The sequence below is a fragment of the Brassica oleracea genome, chromosome C3 (genome assembly GCF_000695525.1).
Source record: "Brassica oleracea var. oleracea cultivar TO1000 chromosome C3, BOL, whole genome shotgun sequence".
Classification (NCBI taxonomy): domain Eukaryota; kingdom Viridiplantae; phylum Streptophyta; class Magnoliopsida; order Brassicales; family Brassicaceae; genus Brassica; species Brassica oleracea.
The window spans coordinates 233,615-255,657 of record NC_027750.1 but is presented as its reverse complement, the minus strand read 5'-3'; the positions used below and the strand labels follow the sequence as shown (position 1 = coordinate 255,657).

The 22,043-nt window shown below is 32.9% G+C and overlaps 2 protein-coding genes and 1 pseudogene across 2 annotated transcripts; 1 reads left to right on the top strand and 2 right to left on the bottom strand.

The window, feature by feature from the left end:
* The first annotated feature begins 1,909 nt into the window (after positions 1-1,909).
* LOC106329589 lies at positions 1,910-6,611 on the top strand (annotated as a pseudogene).
* Positions 6,612-9,106: 2,495 nt separating this feature from the next.
* On the bottom strand, positions 9,107-10,204 carry LOC106329588 (putative F-box protein At3g22650). The gene has a single exon (XM_013768283.1). It carries the CDS (start codon positions 10,202-10,204, stop codon positions 9,107-9,109), a length of 1,098 nt encoding a protein of 365 aa, XP_013623737.1.
* An 8,757-nt stretch (positions 10,205-18,961) lies between these two features.
* On the bottom strand, positions 18,962-21,845 carry LOC106328148 (sulfoquinovosyl transferase SQD2-like). Its single transcript, XM_013766529.1, has 12 exons — positions 21,285-21,845; positions 21,102-21,168; positions 20,902-20,972; positions 20,721-20,838; positions 20,553-20,626; positions 20,409-20,464; positions 20,243-20,326; positions 20,065-20,152; positions 19,903-19,980; positions 19,768-19,824; positions 19,474-19,690; positions 18,962-19,387 (listed from the first exon to the last, which is right to left on the bottom strand). The coding sequence occupies exons 1-12, from the start codon at positions 21,635-21,637 to the stop codon at positions 19,100-19,102; spliced, it is 1,551 nt and encodes a 516-aa protein (XP_013621983.1). The 5' UTR covers positions 21,638-21,845; the 3' UTR covers positions 18,962-19,099.
* Between the last annotated feature and the right edge of the window lie 198 nt (positions 21,846-22,043).

Sequence of the window (22,043 nt, the reverse complement as noted above, 5' to 3'; positions counted from 1 at the left end):
TCTTACGACAAAAAGAGCTTCACGAAACGGTGGTCTTCGTGTGTCACACACACCCAAAAGAGCAAAGGTTTTTGCGAGAGATGCACTGAATTAGTTTCTAACTCTTACGTTTGTGTAGTTGATGACGAACGACAAGTTCAAAAGTGTGGAGCATAGGGTGCTTGCAAACAAAGTTGGACCGAGGATATCAGTAGCGTGCTTTTTCAGCTCGAGTATGATTCCGAATTCAACAGTTTACGGACCAATCAAAGAGCTTGTGTCTGAAGAAAACCCACCAAAATACAGAGAGTTCACTGTACCTTAGTACTCAAAGGGATACATTGAGAAAGGTCTTGATGGAACATCGCATTTATTGAATTACAAGATATGAAAATAAAAAAACACTTACAAAGAGTAGAGCTTCTTGTTTGATGTATGATGTATCAGAGAACTAGAGTAAACTGTGTGTTTATCAGTCGCTTGCAACTGTTGTGTTAGAATCTTTAACCATGTATATATGATGTGATTTACACATTTAGATAGTGGTTTATTCATAACCGGCTTGTACCGGATAGTTTATGGTTTGTATATAAACACTTGTATCTTGTAACTTTACAATTAACAGAAACATTATTGATATTTCCAAATCCTCCCGTCGTCTTCTTCCTCTCGAGAGCTGAGTTTCTGTTCAATCTCAAGTTTACTAAAACCATGTTATGCTACTCTAAAAAAATGTTAAGCTACTCTGTTCTTGGAATTTGTCTACGGAAAACCAATCAATGCTTTTCAAGAAATATGAAAATTGCCAAAAAATAAAAAGTTACGATAGAGTATAGATGAGGAAACTTAAGATTGAGTACGAGAAGCTTGCTTCCGAGAAGAAACGTGAAGTCTCTGATCTTTCACGAGAGAACGGTTTCGTTTGGAGTCAGCTCAAATGTATCGAACCACAAGTCATTCTCAATCACAAATCATCCTCGAGACTCCGAAGCCCTTCTCTGTACAGACCAAGCTTCTCCGTTCCGACCAAAGCCAGGAACACTTGTAAAACCAAACCATGGAAGAATCTCGGTCTTGTCATCAACTCTAGAAGGTACTTTAAATCTTGTATCAGATGGGTTCCACTTGAATTCGATTATACAGGTTCTGCTTTGCCTGAAAAAACTAAAGAAAATGATTTTTTGGGACCAGTTTGATGTTTCTTAGGATATGTCTGGTTCCATGACTTGATTATATGTTAATGATTGATAGGCAAGAACAATGTGTGTTTATGTATCCATATAGTTGTTTAATAAGTGGAAAGTTGGAGATTTGGTCATTCTTATTAACGTATGAGATGGTTTTGAAGCATATGAGTTTTGATTATGTCAAGCTTTGGGTTGTGTGTGTTGCAATTGATACATGTCTTTTCTTTGGGAGCAGCATTATACTTGCGATTGATCTAAGGTCTGAGTCAGTTAAATAAACTACCTACCCGGCACAACCTCTGCTTCCACTTCTTAAGATTTTTTTTTTTTTTTTTTTATCTTTGGTCTTTATAGGTGTGTGAATTCGATTTGATTTATAACTTCCACAAGGTAAAATACTATTACCACAAACTCTCCACTACCCTGCCTTTAACTCATCACTTCAATTTCTTGATGGTACTTCCTATATCTCTTGTAGGTCTTTTTGTAATCTATTTTTGTAAGACATTCACATTAAAAAGACTCTTTCCGTCTTTAACATTTACTTTTTTTTTTCCAAAATATAAATTCAATAACATTTTGTAAAATTGGATATTTACTTTTTTTTTTTTTTTGGAAACATTAAAACCTAGCAAGAGATATATATAGAGACTTCTTAGAGCGCAGATAGACGCACTCCTCCTCTGCTCTTTTTTCTTTTAATTGTATTTTGCAATCTCTAAAGTTTTCGTTACTTCTTAACAATGGCTGGTGAAGGAGAACGTGTTGAGATCATTGCTAATGATCAAGGTAACAGAACAACTCCGGTGACAAATGCCAAGAGGTTGCTCGGTCCTAGATTCAACGACAGATCTGATTGGCCTTCAGATTTTGAAGCAAAACCCGCAACACGTGTCTTCTGGGATGTCAATGAGTTCCCTGTACCTCTTGATATGCCTCCTAAGAATGTGTATGAGAAGATCAAAACATGTATTGTTGCCAATGATTGTTACACCGTTGACTTGACAATCTGGGCTTATGTTAAAAAGCAACACTTATCTGATCATTTGGTGCGAGAATATAAGGAAAACGGAATCACCTTCCTTGACGAAGTTAAATTTTCTTTTAACACTTTCTCTCTGTCTCTCTTTTCTTACTTGTTAAATTGACAGCTTCCATTGTTGATATATGTAGTTTCAGATGATCATAAGAGGTCTAACTGGATGGTGATGGACATTCTTTTATGGACAGCGGACAAACCTTTACATCAATCCAAAGGAAATAACGGTGATAGTACTCTCAGTCCGTATCTCAAAACTTACTGATTTAATCCAACCATCGGACAGTTTATATATCATAGGTTACAATGTTCTCCTAGCCGCTCCTCACTATCTCCCTCCTAGGTTTGAACTTGCTACCTCTAAAAGCTCAGAATGGCTTGCAAAATCACTATCTACCGCGTCCGACGCGCACAGTGTGTTGATTCTCTGATTGCCAACTTATGTTCCCACAATAAAGTTTAATCTTATCATCTTGCATTCTTTTTGTATTTTCTGTAAAAAAAAAAAAATACAATGTCTTTTGGAACAATAAAATAAAACTTTTAATGAGCGTTGTCCCTGGTCTCTGTTGTTTCTAAACCAGGATATCGTTTACTCTGTTTCTTGTGTCTGGTATTTTTCATAATAAATATAAAAATTGTTAACTATATGGTTACCTTTTGGTGGTCGATTAGTGTTGGTTTAGTAAGTAGCCCAAAACTGATACTGAGTTTGTGCAGTTATGCAGAATGGCGTTGTAGCAAAAGTGCTGCTTCTGTTTAGTAATCCCGACCGAATTACATAGGTTTATGTTTCTATGTATTGCACAACTTTGGTTTGATCAGTATGTGTTTTTTTTTTCTTAATTTTCGTAAAAAATTTATCAGCTTGAAACTTCTTTTTGTTTCTCTTTTGCTGCTTAGGATTCAATATCTGACATAGCTAGGGCCTTGGTGTTTATTCTAGGGTATAAAAACAGAGCTGTGGTGGATTTAGCAGCCAATGTCCTCATTAAGTTGCTCCGCATTGTTGCTCCTTCTCTCCTGCAACCGTATTCTTTGAATCTTATGGAGTCTTTGTCACCTCTGTTGAGTGTTCAGCAAACGGAAGTCTCCCTTCCTTGTGTTGTTGCTTTCAACACGATTCTTGCAAACGTAAGAGAAACGAAGGAGAAAGAAGTGTGGAGGATATTAGAAGAGGGGAAAACTGTGGTTTCCGTCGTTGGTAATCTGCAGAACTTTTATGTAGGGAATGTGTCAGTGGAAAGGTTTCAGGAGATGGCTTCTCTTTTAAGTACTGCAATGTTGAAATGGCCTTAGTCAAGGTATTCTGTTTGGAAAAATCCTGACTTGATGGGTTTACTGGAGAGTCTTAGTCAGAAGCCTCACATGGGTTTGAGATTTGCAGCTTTGAAGCTCTATTCTTCTGTAGGTATTATATGGTTTCCGAACTAAGTTATTGCTGTCTTGCTTACTTAGCTTCAAAATTGGTGATTACATTTTCTATTGCTTCAGTAAAGCTATGGTGCAAACTAAAATATTTTGTAAATGGTGTATTTATATTTCGTATGGTTTATGGAATTGTTTGGCGGGTTTACTCTTAAGATTAGATGTTTCTGTTATTGTTGTATGTATGCTTCTGTATAAATAAGAGACTTTTCAATCTATTTTGTAAGACATTCACGTAAAAACACTCTTTGCGTTTCGTTTCTTTGTTGCATATCGGAAAAAAAAAAATCAATAACGCAATATTTTTTATGCTTCTGTTATCTTTTATATGCAAATAAGAACATGATTTGTTTTGAACGGAACTGAACTCGAACGGTTTATAACGTAAAAGCAGGTGAAGAGTGAACAAAACGGACATTTTGAGCTTCACGAAACGGTCTTCGTGTGTCCCTTCACACCCAAAAGACCAAACTCTTTCAAAAAGATTAATTAGTAGTTTTTAATTAATACATTAATATATAAAATTAGAAGAAAATATGAGATTATATATTCCTCTTATCATATACCATAAATGTTATTTTACAAAAAAATAAAAAAATTACCACAAAAAAGAGCTTCACGAAGCGGTGGTCTTCGTGTGTCACACACAATAGGCATGAAACGGATCCGGATATCCGAGATATTCGGGGTACCTGGATCCGAATCCGTATCCATCAGTTCCGTGATTTCAAGATCTAGATTAGGATCTGTACCTTGCGGATATCCGGGTTTAGGATATCCAGATAGATATCATGATCCCGCGAGTATCCGGATTCGGATCCAGAGCCGTCAAAATAATTAAAAAATATAAATATTTTTTAAAATACAAAAAAATCTAAAAATATTACATATATTAAATATTTTTTGAACATTTATGAACGTATTTATGCATATAATATATTTTTATGCATATAATATTATTTAAAATTAAATATTATAAAACAAATTTTATGGATTAATATTAATAAATTAACTATAATTATTAATAAAATTTAATATATTTAAAAAAATCGGATCCGGATATCCGGATCCGGATTCGATGGATCCGACATTTTACTATCAAATCCGGATCTCGGATAATAATTCCCCGGATACCCTATTTTCGGAGCAGATCCGGATCGGATCTCGGATCAAATCCGGATCTCGGATAATGATCCCCCGCCCTAACACACACCAAAAAAACCAACTTTTCCGTAATATTAATTAGCTATTTTTCATTATTACAATAATATACTTACTCTGTTTCTTAAAGTTACATATTCTATAGAAAAATTATGTTTCAAAAAGATATATTTTTTACATTTTCAATGCATATTTTATTATATATAAAACTTAATTTCACTTATTGAATTTTTAATTGGTTTAAAATTATGGAAGAAAGATAAACACAAAAAATTATGCAATTTTAATGTGTTTTATTAAAATGTGTGAAAAATTTAGAATCTGTAATTAAAAAAAACGGAGGGAGTATAAAATTAGAAGAAAATCTAATATTTTATATCGTCTTCTTATCATATACCACACAATTTTATTTTATAAAAAAAATTACCACAACATTTCTTATTTTTCTTTCAGCAATAAGATTATTAACCCAAGCAGACCAGTTCTTATCTCTTTGTATTTTTAACTTTATTTTTGTAAGTCTACATTATATATTTCATTATTCATATTTTAAATAACTGAGGTTGTGTTATTGTTGCTAATCCAATTTAGTATATTTATTATGTAATTAGGTGGATGTCCACAATTTTAAATTTGTCACATTACGATATTTTATCATAAAATTTGGAATATACGTTTTTTGTTAAATATTTTTCTAAGAATAATTGTTTTTGAAAGAGATGAATATGACTATTTTAAATACTGTATTGTTGATATTGTGTATTTAAAATTTGTACTAAGATTAGTTATATATAATATTCATAATTCAGTTTTCAATAAATTACTTTAAGTTTTGAAGGTATATGGTATTTAACTTTTGACTTTTAAATAGTTTGTAGCTAAAGTTTTATGTCTTTAATAATTTTAAAAGATAAATCAATATGATTGTTACACATTCTCTGTATATTCATATCCAATTACATAGGACTATAAAACTAATATATCAATTCTATAAATTAAATTTTAAATTTATTATTTATTTTATAAATACTTGATTACTAAAAATGATTCTATGAGCATTATATATATTTTATATAAATCACATATTTAATTACCATAAATTATTTTATGCAATATATTTAGATCATTTGTGTTCTGATACAAATTGGTTCTATAACTGATTTTCTTACTCATAAAATAAACAAAAACAGAAAATCCATTAACAAATCAAATTATAATGATTTTTTTAAAAAACTCATAGACACCCAAGCAAAATATCAATTAAGTGAGTTTTCATTTAATTTAAAATGAAATTTCAAAATAGATTTTATAAATTAATATATAAGCTTTTGTATAAATGACTTACAACCTCTTATAATAATTTAAAACATGTGATAAGACAAGATAAATAAGTTTGTAGATGAATTTAGAATTTTTATTAATGATTTATAAAGCATGTATGAACTTTATTAGACATTAATCGTTATTATAATAGTTTATAAGTTTATATAAATAACTTACAATCTCTTACGACAAAAAGAGCTTCACGAAACGGTGGTCTTCGTGTGTCACACACACCACACACACCCAAAAGAACAAAGGTTTTAGCGAGAGATGCACTGAATTAGTTTCTAACTCTTACGTTTGTGTAGTTGATGACGAACGACAAGTTCAAAAGTGTGGAGCATAGGGTGCTTGCAAACAAAGTTGGACCGAGGATATCAGTAGCGTGCTTTTTCAGCTCGAGTATGATTCCGAATTCAACAGTTTACGGACCAATCAAAGAGCTTGTGTCTGAAGAAAACCCACCAAAATACAGAGAGTTCACTGTACCTTAGTACTCAAAGGGATACATTGAGAAAGGTCTTGATGGAACATCGCATTTATTGAATTACAAGATATGAAAATAAAAAAACACTTACAAAGAGTAGAGCTTCTTGTTTGATGTATGATGTATCAGAGAACTAGAGTAAACTGTGTGTTTATCAGTCGCTTGCAACTGTTGTGTTAGAATCTTTAACCATGTATATATGATGTGATTTACACATTTAGATAGTGGTTTATTCATAACCGGCTTGTACCGGATAGTTTATGGTTTGTATATAAACACTTGTATCTTGTAACTTTACAATTAACAGAAACATTATTGATATTTCCAAATCCTCTCATCGTCTTCTTCCTCTCGAGAGCTGAGTTTCTGTTCAATCTCAAGTTTACTAAAACCATGTTATGCTACTCTAAAAAAATGTTAAGCTACTCTGTTCTTGGAATTTGTCTACGGAAAACCAATTAATGCTTTCAAGAAATATGAAAATTGCCAAAAAAAAGTTACGATGGAGTATAGCTTAAAATAGTGTCCTTTAAATATTGGCGCAGGGGTGTTTAATTACTTACTAAAGGTGAGAGTAGAGAATATTAAAAAGTATGTTTTAGTCACTAACTTTAATTTTAAATAAAAAATGCTTAATATATTAAATATATGATTATATCATGAAATCGTAATAGTTTGAAACTCTTTTTAGCAATTTTGAAAATTTATATTTTATAAATATCTTAGTCTAAGAAGAACATTCCTATTTACTTGTGGTTATAGACATCAAATAAACATTTTCCAGTTAATGGCTGTTTTGGCATTGAGCCTCTCCAAGCCGATTCATTTTTGGTTCTTACCGGTTTGAAATGTTAGAATTCTAAACTTTTTTGTTTGTAGGTTCTTAACCGTGGTTTAACTTACCAATCTTTTGTTTTGAACATTCCATGGCTGACAAAAAAAATCACTCGTTTAAGTTTGTTCATAAATGTTTCAAACCTTATACAAACCAAAATATTAAAACAGTGGTTTAAGCTCATTTAGATGAATCACATGAAATTACAATTATATCAAAACATATAGCTTATATGTTTAAAACATATAGCTCCGACTATGATCTCTTTGATTATGATGATTGTAATCAGGTTGTCTTGACAAGTTCATGTTGCAATATGTTTAAATATGAGTTCTAATATAAGTTGTCTCAAGACACCAATTCTGTAAGCATCAGCTTTTTGAGAGATTTTGCTAGCATCAGGGACTTCAGGGGCACGGTAGCTATCAAAACGGTTAGGTGCAGATGCGGAGCCAATGATAGGCGCTAGACCGTAATCAGAAACCTTAGCTTCATAAGAATTAGACAGGAGTATGTTTGAGGACTTGATGTTTCCATGAGATGTAGATAACTAATCGCAATGTTGGATTAGTGCTACCATTCTACGTGGCTTACAGAGATAGCAGCTCCATCGTATTAAAATGCTCCCCTCCTCTGTTTTTAAGCTCTGTTTGTTTAAAGGAATGAGTTTTTTGTTTAACTTTTCATGGTGTACAACAACTTTTGTAGGTACTTAAAATCATCTTTTATAATTGATTTTCTTGCTTGCATGCCATGGGATATCATCTACAAGGTAAAGTTTATAATATTCTTTGATTTCGTTAAGACATAAGAATCAATTACCTATTCACAAGAATCGTCAAGCTTATATTCGTCTAGCTCTATTGCACTCACACCGCCGCTTGTATCTTCTATTACTTGGCCACCACGCTTCCTGCTTATCAAGAAGGTACACCTGGATTGGTAGCTTGAAACTGGGAGATTACAGTTAACGCTAAGTTTCGTGAGATCGATCTCTGGACTCGGTACACCACTTCTATGCACTTCTAACATTTTGTTTGATGCTTCTTTTCTATTCACAATTTGTTAATTTAGCTGGAAGAATATATCTTTGGATCTAAGCCCTTCCCAACAAATTTTTGAGAATAATACAACTTCGTAGCGTGTGTGATAAAGGAATCATCATGGTTTAAAAACATGATTCATATGAGCTTGCTCACGTATAGTGAAAATTTGACACTAAGACCATCATTAACGCAGGGTTCTTAGTACATGGTTCTTAGCAAAATATAAGAACCCGACTCTTAACTTTTAACTCGGCTCTTAAATATTTAAGAGCCGACTCTTAACATTTTCAGTTAAAACTTAAGAGTTGGGTTCTTATATTCCGCTAAGAGCTCCGTCCTAAGAACCCGTTAATGATGCTCTAAGTGAAACTAATAATGTATCTTCACTGTATAAACAACAACTCTGGACCAAACAAAAACAAAGCTCAATATCAGGTCTAAATTCTCCAATAAGTGTGAGCCAATACGCTATGCAAAAGTCTACTTATTAAAATATTTAATTATATAATATTAATCCATAGTATTAATACGTAACAGAAGAAGACAAGCTTAAAATTAAGCGTGCCTGAAATCTACCAAAAGCAATCCTCACAAGTCTCATTTATGTGTACACTCTTGTTCTTAATCTGGAACTGGAACTAGGCTTGGAACATATACATGATTACAAGATTGATCATGCAATGTACGCGTTATTGTGGCCTCAACTTGTTTGTCTATCTCACCCTCACCCATTACGTAAACATCTGTGTACACATATGCCTCGTTGTAATCTACTTCCTCGACCCATAACATAATCTTTTTGGTCTTGTGGATGCAGTATGCCAGAAAACGACAATCGTTACGGTAGGGTAATATTGGGAGATGAGCGAGAGTTACGTTGAAATAGTTGCTCCACGAGACATCCCCATCGGTCAACTTGTTTGTAACCCACACCTCAATCTTCAAATGTGTATGTTGTTGTAATAAAGAAAGCCTATCTCCCCCGTAACCTGACAAGAGTACTCTATGAACAGTAAACCCATGAAAACGATCTGTTTCCTCTGGAACACATATGGGCTTGAATGTTTCTGTAGAAAAATCAAAACTTTGGATGAATTCTATTTTGGAGTCATTACTCTTTGTTTGAGCAACCCAATACATGTTCCCATTCATAGACATAGCTTGGCACAGTCTATGGTATTCGTCCACAGTAGCTCTAACCCTTCTCCAGAGTTTGGATCTAAACTCATATATCTCAGTTTTGATCCCCATATCGATCCTCAAGATCTTGTAGTTGTCACGAGATACACTGTCGTATCCAAAAGCAAAGACATCAAAGTATTTGTAATAAGTCGAGGGTTCGATCCATTTGAGTCGGCTCACAAACGGATTCCAAACTGCGAGCTTTCGACCATTATCATGCTCACCTCCCTCATCACACTTACATAGCAATAATCCGTCACAGTGAATGATTGCTTTAAGGGTATAATCGTGTAACTTTTCTGGGGCTGGTACACATAAGGGAGCGTTATTGATCTTCATACTGGAGAGTTGTATTGCTTTATGACCGACTAGTATGCATCGTTCATGGGAGAGATCCAAAAGCTTGTAGATGAATCTCTTGTCTTTGATGAGAGCGTGCCAATCTTTGCTTACGGATTTGAATCGTACCAAAGATTCGATCGGAATTTTGTAAAGTACATCTTCTACTAATTCTAAAGGCAGTGACGGTGAAGTCATTGAAGTTTTGTAATAAAAATTATGTGACGATAGAAATCCTTTTATACCCTAATTGATCAATTATTTGAACAAAAACTCAGGAAGTAATTTCCTTTTCCTCTACGATTGGAATATAAAAAAGGGAGATATTCTTGAATGTTGGTTGATATTAATTTGAAAGTTATAAAAAAAAAAAGTTAATTTACCCTATATTTTATTTCATTACTTGAACAAAAAGTCTATAATATCTTTTTAAAAATAAATCCTCTTTAAAAAGTTCTTTTACAAAAAGGATATTTACCCTTATTCATTTTTATTAAATTATTATTACTATAATAATAACTCTAATTTTATTTTTGGTTATACCACCATTTCTTTTTGTCTTTAACTTTATTTTGACCTATTTATTATTTTTCGTATTTTTTAGTTATTTTGGCTACAAAATTATTTTGTTAACTTATATACTTTTCCAATATTATTTTGTATATCTTCAACTGATTCACTTTGACAAATTGTGGTTTTTCGTTTCCTTTTGAACCTAACTGTACCAAGCTACGTAAACCAAACATTTTGTACGAAAACCATCTAAGAAAACTTAGATAAAACAAAACCAATATTAATTTGAACCGAATTAGATTTGACTAACAACAAAAATCTAATTACGTGAAATGATAGTTTAGTTTTATTATTATCAAAAAAAAATTACGTGAAATGAAACAAATTAATATTGTATGCAGTAAACCGAGGTTTCAGAATACCATATGATACTGTTTGCTACGATTTGCGTTTTGTAGCAAATTCGTGGCAAATTCATGGCAAGCTCGGTCCATGATAATCCACGCTTTGCATGAAGTGAGTATTTTAACTATAATGTATTTAAATATTAGAAACAATATTATCTTCTTTTTTTTTTTGTCAACAAAGTTTCATTATATTGAGTCCATTAGACAATTACATTTGGTATCAGACTTTTACAACAAAAGAGAAAGCTCATTTAAGACATTAGAAATAGCCCAAATGGAGAAACATCCAGAGAGTGCTCGTGCTACGGTTCTCTTTAACGCCACGTCTCTGCGACACGCGTCCTTCATGCGTTGGGCGGCAAACTTGGCCGCACCGCCGAACCAAACCACCACTTGCTTCCCGAAGACGCCTCTCGTGCTCTATCTCTCCTCCGTAAATATTCACCGTAAGCAGCAAAGATGCTTCATACAGAGAACTCTGACACCAAATATGAAAGCTTTCTACTTTCCACCGCGAAACTACGTGAGCAGAGAACCCTTCAATCACCGGAGTTGAATCAGAGGAAAACCAAATCAAGAGGAAGTGAGACTCTTGTCGGACCGCCATAAGACGCCAACTCTTCTGAATCTTCTTCACACATGATTTAGAGAATCCTATAAACTCGTCATGCCTTCCATCAGAGTTGCTTCGATTTATGCCATGAACGGCTAATCTGAAAACGAAGACTGATTCTCATTGTAGGGCTTCAAAGTGGGCGATGAAGAAAGGTCTACTAACCCAATATCCAACGGAATATGGATTAAGAACTAAGCAGAAAGCAAAACAAAGATCTAAACTTTATCACACAATCCAAATAAACAGAGATAAAAGATATAAATTTTAAGAAAAGCTCTGATTTGGATTGAAAAACACAACAAAAGACATCGCCTTGCGAAAGTAAAGTCGCCTATGCGAAGACTTATTCGATTCGTAGATCGAAATATTTATAAACAAAAAAAAAACAAAATTAAAAGATGGTAACCGGTGGCAAAGGCCACCGGCCACCGGTGATTATAACTCTGATGAAAACTTGTTTTTTAGAGAGAGGTGAGAGCGACTAGAGAGAGAGAGTATATTGGTAAACATAAACCTAATTAGAAACAATATTATCAATAGTTTTTTTCTACATTTGATTAATGATGGACATTCGAGTATCATTTGATTCAGTTTGGTTATGTTCAGTTTGGATTTTTGTGGTTCGGTTTGGTTCGGATTTTTGTGGATTCGGTTTGAGTTCTGATAACCCATTTAATCTTTTAGAAAATTAAAACTCATACATATTTTAATTTTCTCAAAATCTAAAAATAAAAATATTATATAACATATAATTTTGAATAATGTATGTAAAAATATCTAAACTTAACATAAAAATTGGTTTAAATTAAATATTTGGATAGAAAATCAATACATATTTTAAATATTTTTGATATTTTGAGTATAGTTTAGATATTTTAAACATGTACTTTATTTGTATATATTTACAAGTATTTTGGACAACATAAAAACATCTTATATTTTTGTATATTCATTTAGATATTAAATTTTAAAATAATTAATATATTGAAGTATATTAATCTAATTCGAATATACTCGGACACCAGGTTCTGGTTCTCTAAATACAAAAATTTTGAACCCGTTCGGATATCTAATCCTTTGGATTAAAGTTCGGTACTACTTTTCAAAGTGAATTTAGTTCGGTTTTTGGATACAGATTTTGCCCAACCCAATATTTTTTATTGTAACAAAATTTTAAACAAAAGTGATGACACGGTTCATATTTATTTGGTCGAGGTTGTGTACACTTGGATTCCATCTACTTGTGTTAGGTGCGGAAACCTGGGACACAAAGAAAAAAGGTGTCTTCTTCCACCCAACTCACCAACTGTTCTGGAAGTTAATGAAGAACTAAATGTGCCCGTGGTTAATATTGCAAACCTCCCACAAGAGTCTAGCATGTCATCACCCCAATCTACTACTTCTCAAGAGAAGTTGGCTATTATTGATGAGACTCTACTTCATTCTCACATGGAAATCATAGGGGATCAAGAGAAAATGGAACAATCTACCAAAGAGATAACAACTTTTCAGCAGGAAGCTACTTTACCTCTACAAGAGGTACCTTCTCCTCATTATGACTCTACTTTCTCACCATTAGCAGGGTACTCCTCTGCTCCAAGTTACAAAGAATTATGGAAAGTACTCCATCCAACATGATCACTACCGAGATCGCCTCGGAAGATGATGCTTCAATTGATTCCCAACCAGCCATAAACACCACCATCGATCCACCAGATCGTGAGTCAAACACTCACATGTTCACTAGGGGTGGGAGATCAATTAAACCGACCCAAAAGGTTCAAGAAATGGGGTGGACAAAAGTCAATGGGAGAGGAAAACATGTTTCAAGAGGACGTGTGGTAACCGCAACTCATTACATCATCTGAGTTTGGTCTGTGTTTCATTGTTTGGACATTACCAAAATATAGAAGTTTTCATCGGTTTTGTTAGTACAGGAGGATATTATAGATGTACACATCGATTCACAAGAGGTTACTTGGAGGGGAAGCAAGTGACACAAACCCTTTGTGATACAGTAAAATAACATATACGTAACCATATTATGCCTATAGTTTCAACAAATTATAACTTGTTTACTTGTAGTCGCTAGCTCTACAAACATATCTCCTATGAATTAGTTGTTGGTACTTTGATGAAGTTTGTTTATGGAACACCCAATATAAACTATTTGCCTTTACATATCCTTAAATTATTGTTCCACAAACTTATATTTATAAACCATTATAATCCGGGTTATAAATCATACAAACAATGATGTATGTGGCAGAAGAGAGCCCTCCCAAAACAGAGAGATGAAGAGCGTAGGAAGAAGATAGCCCTCTCAGGAAATTCTTGGCATAAATCTTTAAACTAGCGTGGGAGAGAGAGAGAGTTTCACGACACAATTTCAAAGTAAAAGGATAAAGAGAAAACTGAATCTGCAGATATCTTTATTAAACGAGAGAGAGAGATAGAGAGAGTTTCACAGTGCAATTTCAAATAAAAGATAAAAGGTAAACTACATAAGTCCCTTGGTGCTAGATGAGTTACAATCTTCTTCACTTGAATCTGAATACGAAAGAACATCAAATTTGTTCTTGAGCAGAGGATAATCATTTACCGTAGTGGCCACGTAATGTGACCATTTGGAGTTGTGACATGAGGATGTTGTAAGGTGGGCCTGATTTGTTGCTGATGTCTCTAGGCCTAGTTGTATGTTCTGTCTCTCACCAACAAAATCAAATTGTCTATCAGGCAAGGGATCTTCAGGGTTTTCTCCTTGGATCAATTTCGTCCACTTCCAAAACCCACTTGAAAAATCTCGAATGAGAGGAGAACCTTGTATCCACGGCGGGTCATGAAATTCATAGAAGATTCAAAATCTTTATCTGCAGATACTAGGAGAACACAACAAGGAGGTGGATGATTGAAATTCAGAATTATCATTTCCCGGGCTAAAATCGCATCGCCAACGTCTGTCACTCTTGAATATTCATCTTGACCCTTGAAACGATCTGCACGCTGTTGTTCAGTCAAGTCGGATACATTTGGAAAAGTATGCCCACAACCATCGCAGGTTCTTTTTCTTGATGGAACTTTGATAATTGTACATCTGGTATCCTGTTTGAAAAAGCGAGTCCTATCGTCCGCAATCTTTTTCTTTTTTCCCTCTTCTTCGTTGATAGCTAAAGCATAGTGTTCACCACAAGCCACCACACTTTTGATGGTCATACTAGGATTATGCTTTTTCAAACCTTCTTCCATTTTCGTAAACAAGGTTTCTATGTCATATCCAGTGGGAAGCGGGGCATTGTCCCAATCCCGTATGACATGTACATCATCAGGTTGACTTTTTGTTGATACAACTGTTTTCCATCGCAAAGGGAGAAGCTGAGCACCGTTAAATTTGATAAACATGATGAAAGATATTTCAAATGGGGCAGATGAGAGGGATGTTTCTAAAATTTGGTGACAACATCTACTATAAATATAAAAAGAGTAACTTCTATTTTCCAAAACTGAACGCAGCCAGCAAAAGGATTATTTCCTTTTTGTTTAGTGTCCGTGCACGTTTTATATTTTTCCATTCCTTTTTTTTTTTTAACGGCTATATATTTCCATTTTTCGGAAAAGGAAATCATATAAAAAAGGAAATATTCCTTTTGTTCGGAAATGGAAATTACTGTGTGCTGATATTCGATTATATATAGTAGCTTTTGTCACCATATTTCTTAGAACATATTTCTTAGAATCATCTCTATCATATCCTTTATCAAAAAAAAAAAAACATCTCTATCATATCTCATCAAAGCAATATGCATTCCCCGTCGAAGAAAGACAAAAAAGAGACTTGCCATGAAGATAGACATATAACATTATCCTGGTATCAGAATTCTGGGGGGAAAGCATATTTGCCAGTTTAACCACGGATCCGGTCAAATTTCAAAAGAACAGAATATAACACTTCATCAATCACAAATATAAATTTATATGAAATAAATTTGGTTGGTTCCGAAAATCATTCCACGTTTTGAAAACACATGTCAAACTAGTCATCAATACTATTAAATAATGAATACGTCCAATTAATATTATTTGAGTCCAACTATTTTTTTCCCACATAATCTACTTAAAAAATAAATCAAATATTCTATAACTGCATCTAAAGAAATTATACAACTGTAATTCCATAACCGTAAATAAAAGAAACTACTTCTAAGTTGTATTGATACTTAGTAACGTCACCATTAATTCCAACTAGATTCTGACCAGCCCTTAAAAATCTATAATCGTAAATATTAATTGTAACCCGTTCTATTATATTATAGAATAATATGAATGTTAGTTAATTTGTAATATTTTATTTTTACCAAGTAAATATATATTTATTCAATTTACTATTTAAATTTAGATTTTTTTCTTAAATTAAAATTTTATTTTCTAAAGAAATTATTAAACTATATTTATGTGAATATATAGGGTTAGAGTTTGTTTTGAGAATTGGAGCCAAATATATTTATTGATTTCAATAGTATTATATCCTGAAATTTGGAATATGTTGTGAGTGCAATATCATATCAATCATATTAATAGAGTTTTTAGTCGGGGCCAAACTTGAACCAAAATTTAGAAATATATGAATGAGACTAAAATTTTTTACTCTAAAAACCCGAAACTCAAACAAACCTGAACCGAACCCGAATGGATACCCAAACACCCACCCTTAGTCACTATTATATACTCCCTCTGTTCCTTAAAGTTACGTATTTTAGATTTTTCACACCTTTTAATAAAACACATTAAATTTATATATTTTGTGTTTATCTTTTTTCCATAATATTAAGCCAATAAAAGTCCAACCAATGCAATTAAAGTTTGCAAGTAGTTAATAAAATATGCATTGAAAATATGAAAAATAGATCTTTTTGAAACAAAATTTTTTTCTAGAATATGCAACTTTAAGGAACGGAATGAGTATCATATATGTGTCATCATATAACTGATCATATTTTATACGTACCATCATATAAATAATTATATAATTAATAGTTTTTTATAAGTACCACCATATAAATAATCACATACATATTATATTTTTAAAATTTAATATGAAATATAAAAACCATAATTTAAGTTGGTGTTTGAATTTTTCTTGTATATAAATAAACATTTTTCTTATAATGATTATTGGAAACTATTTTAGTAAAAATAAAATTTTGAATATATGTATACTTTTGAATGAAATTTTGATATAAATCAATTTTAAACTATTATTTTGATTTGAAATATGAATATCGAGTAATTTTAGTTTTACTAAAATATTTTTAATATAATGTATGGGCTTCTAATTTTTTTAATAACATGAATCCATTACTTTTTCTTTTTTAATATACTGATATCCTTATTTTCAAACAATTTTATATTTTTTAAAGAGTATTATCTATATTTCCAAACACTCCAAAATTTTTTAATTTTTCTATTCAAGTCTCCAAACACTTCAATTTTGTACTTGAGTTTTAATAAGATACTAGGATAATACCCGCGTTGAAACGCGGTTTTTTGTAGCTGAACCGATAAAAATTATATATTATATATACAATAAATTTGTTGATTATTTATTTTATTTTATTTTTAATTTAATATTTGTTCAATAAATTATTCGGGTAAATTCATTCTCATAAAAATAAATTATTTTTTATTTATAAGTTTTTATATTAGTATAAATACATATATATCTCATATTACTTATATGGTTTCTTGAGATCGTTCACACTTTGTGAAAATATATCAATAATCTTGTGGTAAAAAGATTTTAAAGAATATATCATTGAACAGTTATATTGTCTTTTGACTTATGAAATTATATTTTTATTTCTAAGTCGATCTAATAATTTTCTGCAAAAAAGTTGATCTAATTATTTATTTAAATGTTATCCGTGCAGATTTATTATGGTGAATAACTAACTTTCCTTTACTATTTGATATTTATTCAAATAACTTTTAATATGGTAAATTAAGATTACCTGTGATAAACTATTTGTATAAAATCTAACTGTTTCTTAAGTCTTTACGTAAAGACTTAACAATTTTTCCACAAAATGTGGTATAATACAGATTCTTAACCCAATTAATATCCTATACTATTAGTAGATTAAGTAATTAAGTCAATATTAAGAATATTGTATAATCAATGTGTATATTAAATGATAGAATTATGAATAAGTTCAAAACTTAAATGACAACTTTCATGGTGGATAAAAATGGGAAAACGTGTTATTTCCCCACGAGAAGTATCGTATCCTCCCATATGTCTCCCAAACTATAACTTCATCACATATGTCTCCGAAATAAAAGTTCGAAATCTATTTATCCATGAAAGTATATCATAAATCTTATATATTCCCGAAATAGAAATTTGAAAGCCATAATCCCATAAAATTAAATTACTCGGTTTAAACCAATAAATTAAAATCATTTTGGTTAATTAAAACAGTTTTAGATCAATAAAAACCCGGTTAAGATCAGATTACATCAATCAAATCACAAATTATAAACCATGATCAGATTAATTAACCAAAACAGTTTCAGTTTATAGGTGTAATCTGATCTTAACAAGGTCTTTATTGATCTAAAACTGGTTTAATTAAGCAAAATGGTTTTAGTTTATTGGTTTAAACTGAGTAATTTAATTTTATGGGGTTATGGTCTTCGAACTTTTATTTCGAGGATATATAAGAATTATGATATACTTTCATGGATAAATAGATTTCGAACTTTTATTTCAGAGACATCTGGAATGAGATCATAGTTTGGGAGACATATGAAAAGATACGATACTTCTCGTGGGGAAATAGCATGTTTTCCCGATAAAAATAGAGAGCAGATGACAGATTTTTCCTCTTTTTAGTGTAGCCGCGTCGGATTCTTTTTAATGCATGTGGGTCCCACATGATTTCCGGTTTAGTTGGTTGTCTGATTCGTTGATTGGTTTGATTGTTGTCGGTTTGGTTTGATTATGGGAGAAGTAATTATTTGGCATAGTATCAACTATCAAGGGTTTCCATCATCGGTTCAATTCATCTCTGAAACACGGTGACTCTTTGTGTTTCCATGAAACCGTTTGTGAAACCCAACTTCGAAGAAGCCGAAGGAAGAAACAGAAAGTCAAATGAATTGATAGTTGATCTGCAAAAAAATCCACATGTTTCTTTAATCCTTTTTTTTTTCCACTTTCTTTAATCCCATTTTCATGCTTCTGACTTTTGACTTTTTGAAGGTTTTAGTTTATTATTAATGAGATGAATATGTTATCATTTCGACTTGAATAAACCATTACTAGTTATAAAACAGCAAGATATAAAACATTTAATAAGCTTGCTAATCATTTTTATACAAAACATAAAAAATTAATACATAAAAACACACACAATGTAGGTGATCCGAAAATATTAAAACCCTAAAGGCCAAAGTCCACTAGACAAGACATATATGAACAACATCAAGTTTTTCATAAACACATAAGCAATCCAAGTTTATATATAAAGATGAACCAAAGTAAACATCATTTCAACCAAATCAACCTTTGATTGCGTTAACTTCCGGAGGCACAGGAAACAGTCGTTTAACCAACCAATTGAGTGGTCCCAAAAGCTCAGCTTTCTTCCTCCTCCAGAACCATATCGCTGCTCCGTACTGCTCATTGCGTATCTTCGTCGTTGCTGCTCTCCAATCATACTTCTCCGTCTCTTCTCTTGCCGCTTTTCCAATGATGTCTCTTGTTTCACTGTCTTCCAACAAAGTTCTCAGCTTCGTCACGCAGTCTTCCACATCTCCAGGGTTGAATAAGAACCCGGTTTTGCCCTCCTAAAATAACATGAGCATCAGAAACTCTTTACAATGCAAGATCACAGTTAATTGTATTTTGTTAGTTCGGTATAAGATTAACTGACCTGTTCTTCAGGGATGATATCAGGGATTCCACCAGCTCTAGCTGCAACAACAGGAAGTCCTGAAGCCATGGCCTCAAGAACCACAAGGCCAAGCGTCTCTGACTCTGATGGCATCACAAACACATCTCCGCTCGCGTAAGCTTGTGAGAGTTCCTCCCCTTGTAGCATTCCAGTGAAAACCGCTGGCATTCCGGTGAACAACTTCTCAAGATCCTCTCTTCAAATAGTTTTTTTTAAGTCACACAATGCTGTTTAAACCTCTTTAGAAAGCAATAATGGCTAAGAGATTAGTACCTGTATGGTCCATCTCCAATGAAAGCAATCCGAGCTTCAGGCAATTTGTCCATTACACTGTATTACACTCAAATTTTAGCATTTTGATACACTAGCACCACCTAAAAGAGTGTAAAGCTACATAAGAAATCTAACCTTTTTAGAAGCTCCAAACTCTTTTCTACGCCAATACGTCCTACATGGATCACTAGAGGCTTTTCTGGTTCACCATTACTGTTAAATCAACAAAGCATTGAAGATTAGCACAAGGAAAGAATCTATATTAATAAAGAACAAGAGCAGATTCTATCTTCTTGCCTTAGCCTTATACGCATTTCTTGAGAGCGGAAACGGGGATTGAAGCTTTCTGAATCGACACCCTTATTCCACAGTCGAAGTTGATTAGCTTCAACATATAATAAACAGGAACAAAAGGTTAGTTTTCAACAATCCCAGAACTTGTATAACTAGTGTAGTGTTTTGATCTGTAATTCACCTGCAGTTGCACCAGCTGCTACAAGATCTTTTCCAATGGCTGCGGAAGGAACTAAAGTAAGATCAGCCGCTCGGTGAAGAAATCCTGATAAAAGTTCATTCGCATATTTACTCGACAATAACCAGAAAAAAAAAAGGTTGACATTTGATAAACAGAGTTCACATACTGATTATTGACCACATTGGTTGGACCAACCAACTAAAAGTGTATCTTGGAATGTATCTGCACGTCAACACAAGCTTAATGTTGAGAAACATATTTCATAATTCACGAGTTAAAAACCGATAAGGGAGGCAGATAAGGAGCTTACACAGGGACGTGCGTGTGGTAAGACATGACTATTGGTACAGATAGCATTTTTGCTATCGCCAGAGCACCAAATACCTGAAAGATTTTAAAATCAGTTGTGGATTGTCAAATTCACACTTTTGGTAATGCTTTAGTCATTAGTGATGACTATATTTGTTTTTGTGGTTACCATAATCCCAGGAGAAGAAGCGTGAATAATGTCAGGCTTAAAGCGAGCAATTTCGGAGATAATTCTTGGACTAAGGGCAAGCGAGAGAGGAACCTTCTGGTAGTAGGGACAAGGGAAGCTGCATAAAAAGAGAGTTAGCAATGTTTGCAGAGTTATATAGTTAAAATAAAATGGTTGGTACCTTCTAGATCCAATGACTTTGGCTCCATAGAACTCTTCTGGAACACCTTCATGTGTAGTCACCACTATAACCTAACAAGTCAAAACAGTTTTGATCAGATAAAACAAAAAAGAGAGCAGCGAGATATTAAAGCTCGCTGAAAGTATAATTGGATTGAAAAAGTAGATAACTTTATAAGAAGAAAAAAAAAAGGAACAAACCTCGTCTCCCATTTCACGTAGATATCTAATGAAGTTCTGGAATCTGTTTTTGTATCCTGACACATATCTGCAACACAAAAAAATGTTGTGAGCAATAAAAGTCAAGGATCATCTGCTAAACCGATCCCAAATTTCACAGAGACATTTCGTCGAACACAAAACAGTCAATCAAGGGACACTTACGCGAAGGGAGAAGGCTCAACGAAGAGAGCAATTCTCCTGGGCTTGGAGTATGACTCGGGATCGAGAAGTGGAGCTTCAATCTCCGATTCCTCACCTTCCCCTCTAGCTTCAGTAATAGTCATATCGTTGGACCCAGAAGATGCAGAAATCAATAAACTTTGACTTTTCTTGCGAATCAAGCTAATGGATGATGATCTGCGGGGACAACAAGCACCGAGGGAGACAGGGGAGCTAACAAAAGAAGAAGAACAAGTGTTTGTGTTTGTGGTGGTCGTGCTAGGAAGAAAATGAGGATGAGTTGGATTCAGATTTATAGAGAGAGAAGAAGAAGAAGAAGAAGAAGAAAGGTTCATCTTTTTTCTTTTTTTTTCTCTTAAATTAATAGTTTTCGACAATTTGGGTCTCGTAGAAACAGATTAAAACAGTAACGTCAGATGAAGAAAAAAAAAATCAGATTTTTATTTTCTCTGTGTAGAGGGAATCTGAAGAAGAAGAATGTGTAAATAAAAAGGATATCCTCTTTGTGAGGCAGAGACAGATAAGAGCATCATTTTGAAACGTTTTTTAGCATATTGCTTCAGTTTGATGTCTACTCACGACTTCTTTATTTTATAAATATTTAATATATTTCCTCTATTTTTAATAAGCAAAACTATTTTCTGGATTCAGAACCAGTCTCTCTCTGTATATATTTTTACTTATCTTTTGATCTTCTTGATGTTGACTCGAATTTGATGATGCTGAATGAACGGTTTATAT

Coding starts and splice junctions, on each gene's coding strand:
- LOC106329588 (XM_013768283.1), bottom strand. CDS start 10,204: ATGACTTCACCGTCACTGCCTTTAGAATTAGTAGAAGATGTACTTTAC.
- LOC106328148 (XM_013766529.1), bottom strand. CDS start 21,637: ATGAACCTTTCTTCTTCTTCTTCTTCTTCTTCTCTCTCTATAAATCTG. Junction 20,839..20,901: donor AAAGTCATTGGATCTAGAAG/GTACCAACCATT, acceptor CTTTTTATGCAG/CTTCCCTTGTCCCTACTACC. Junction 19,388..19,473: donor ATATCATCCCTGAAGAACAG/GTCAGTTAATCT, acceptor ATGTTATTTTAG/GAGGGCAAAACCGGGTTCTT.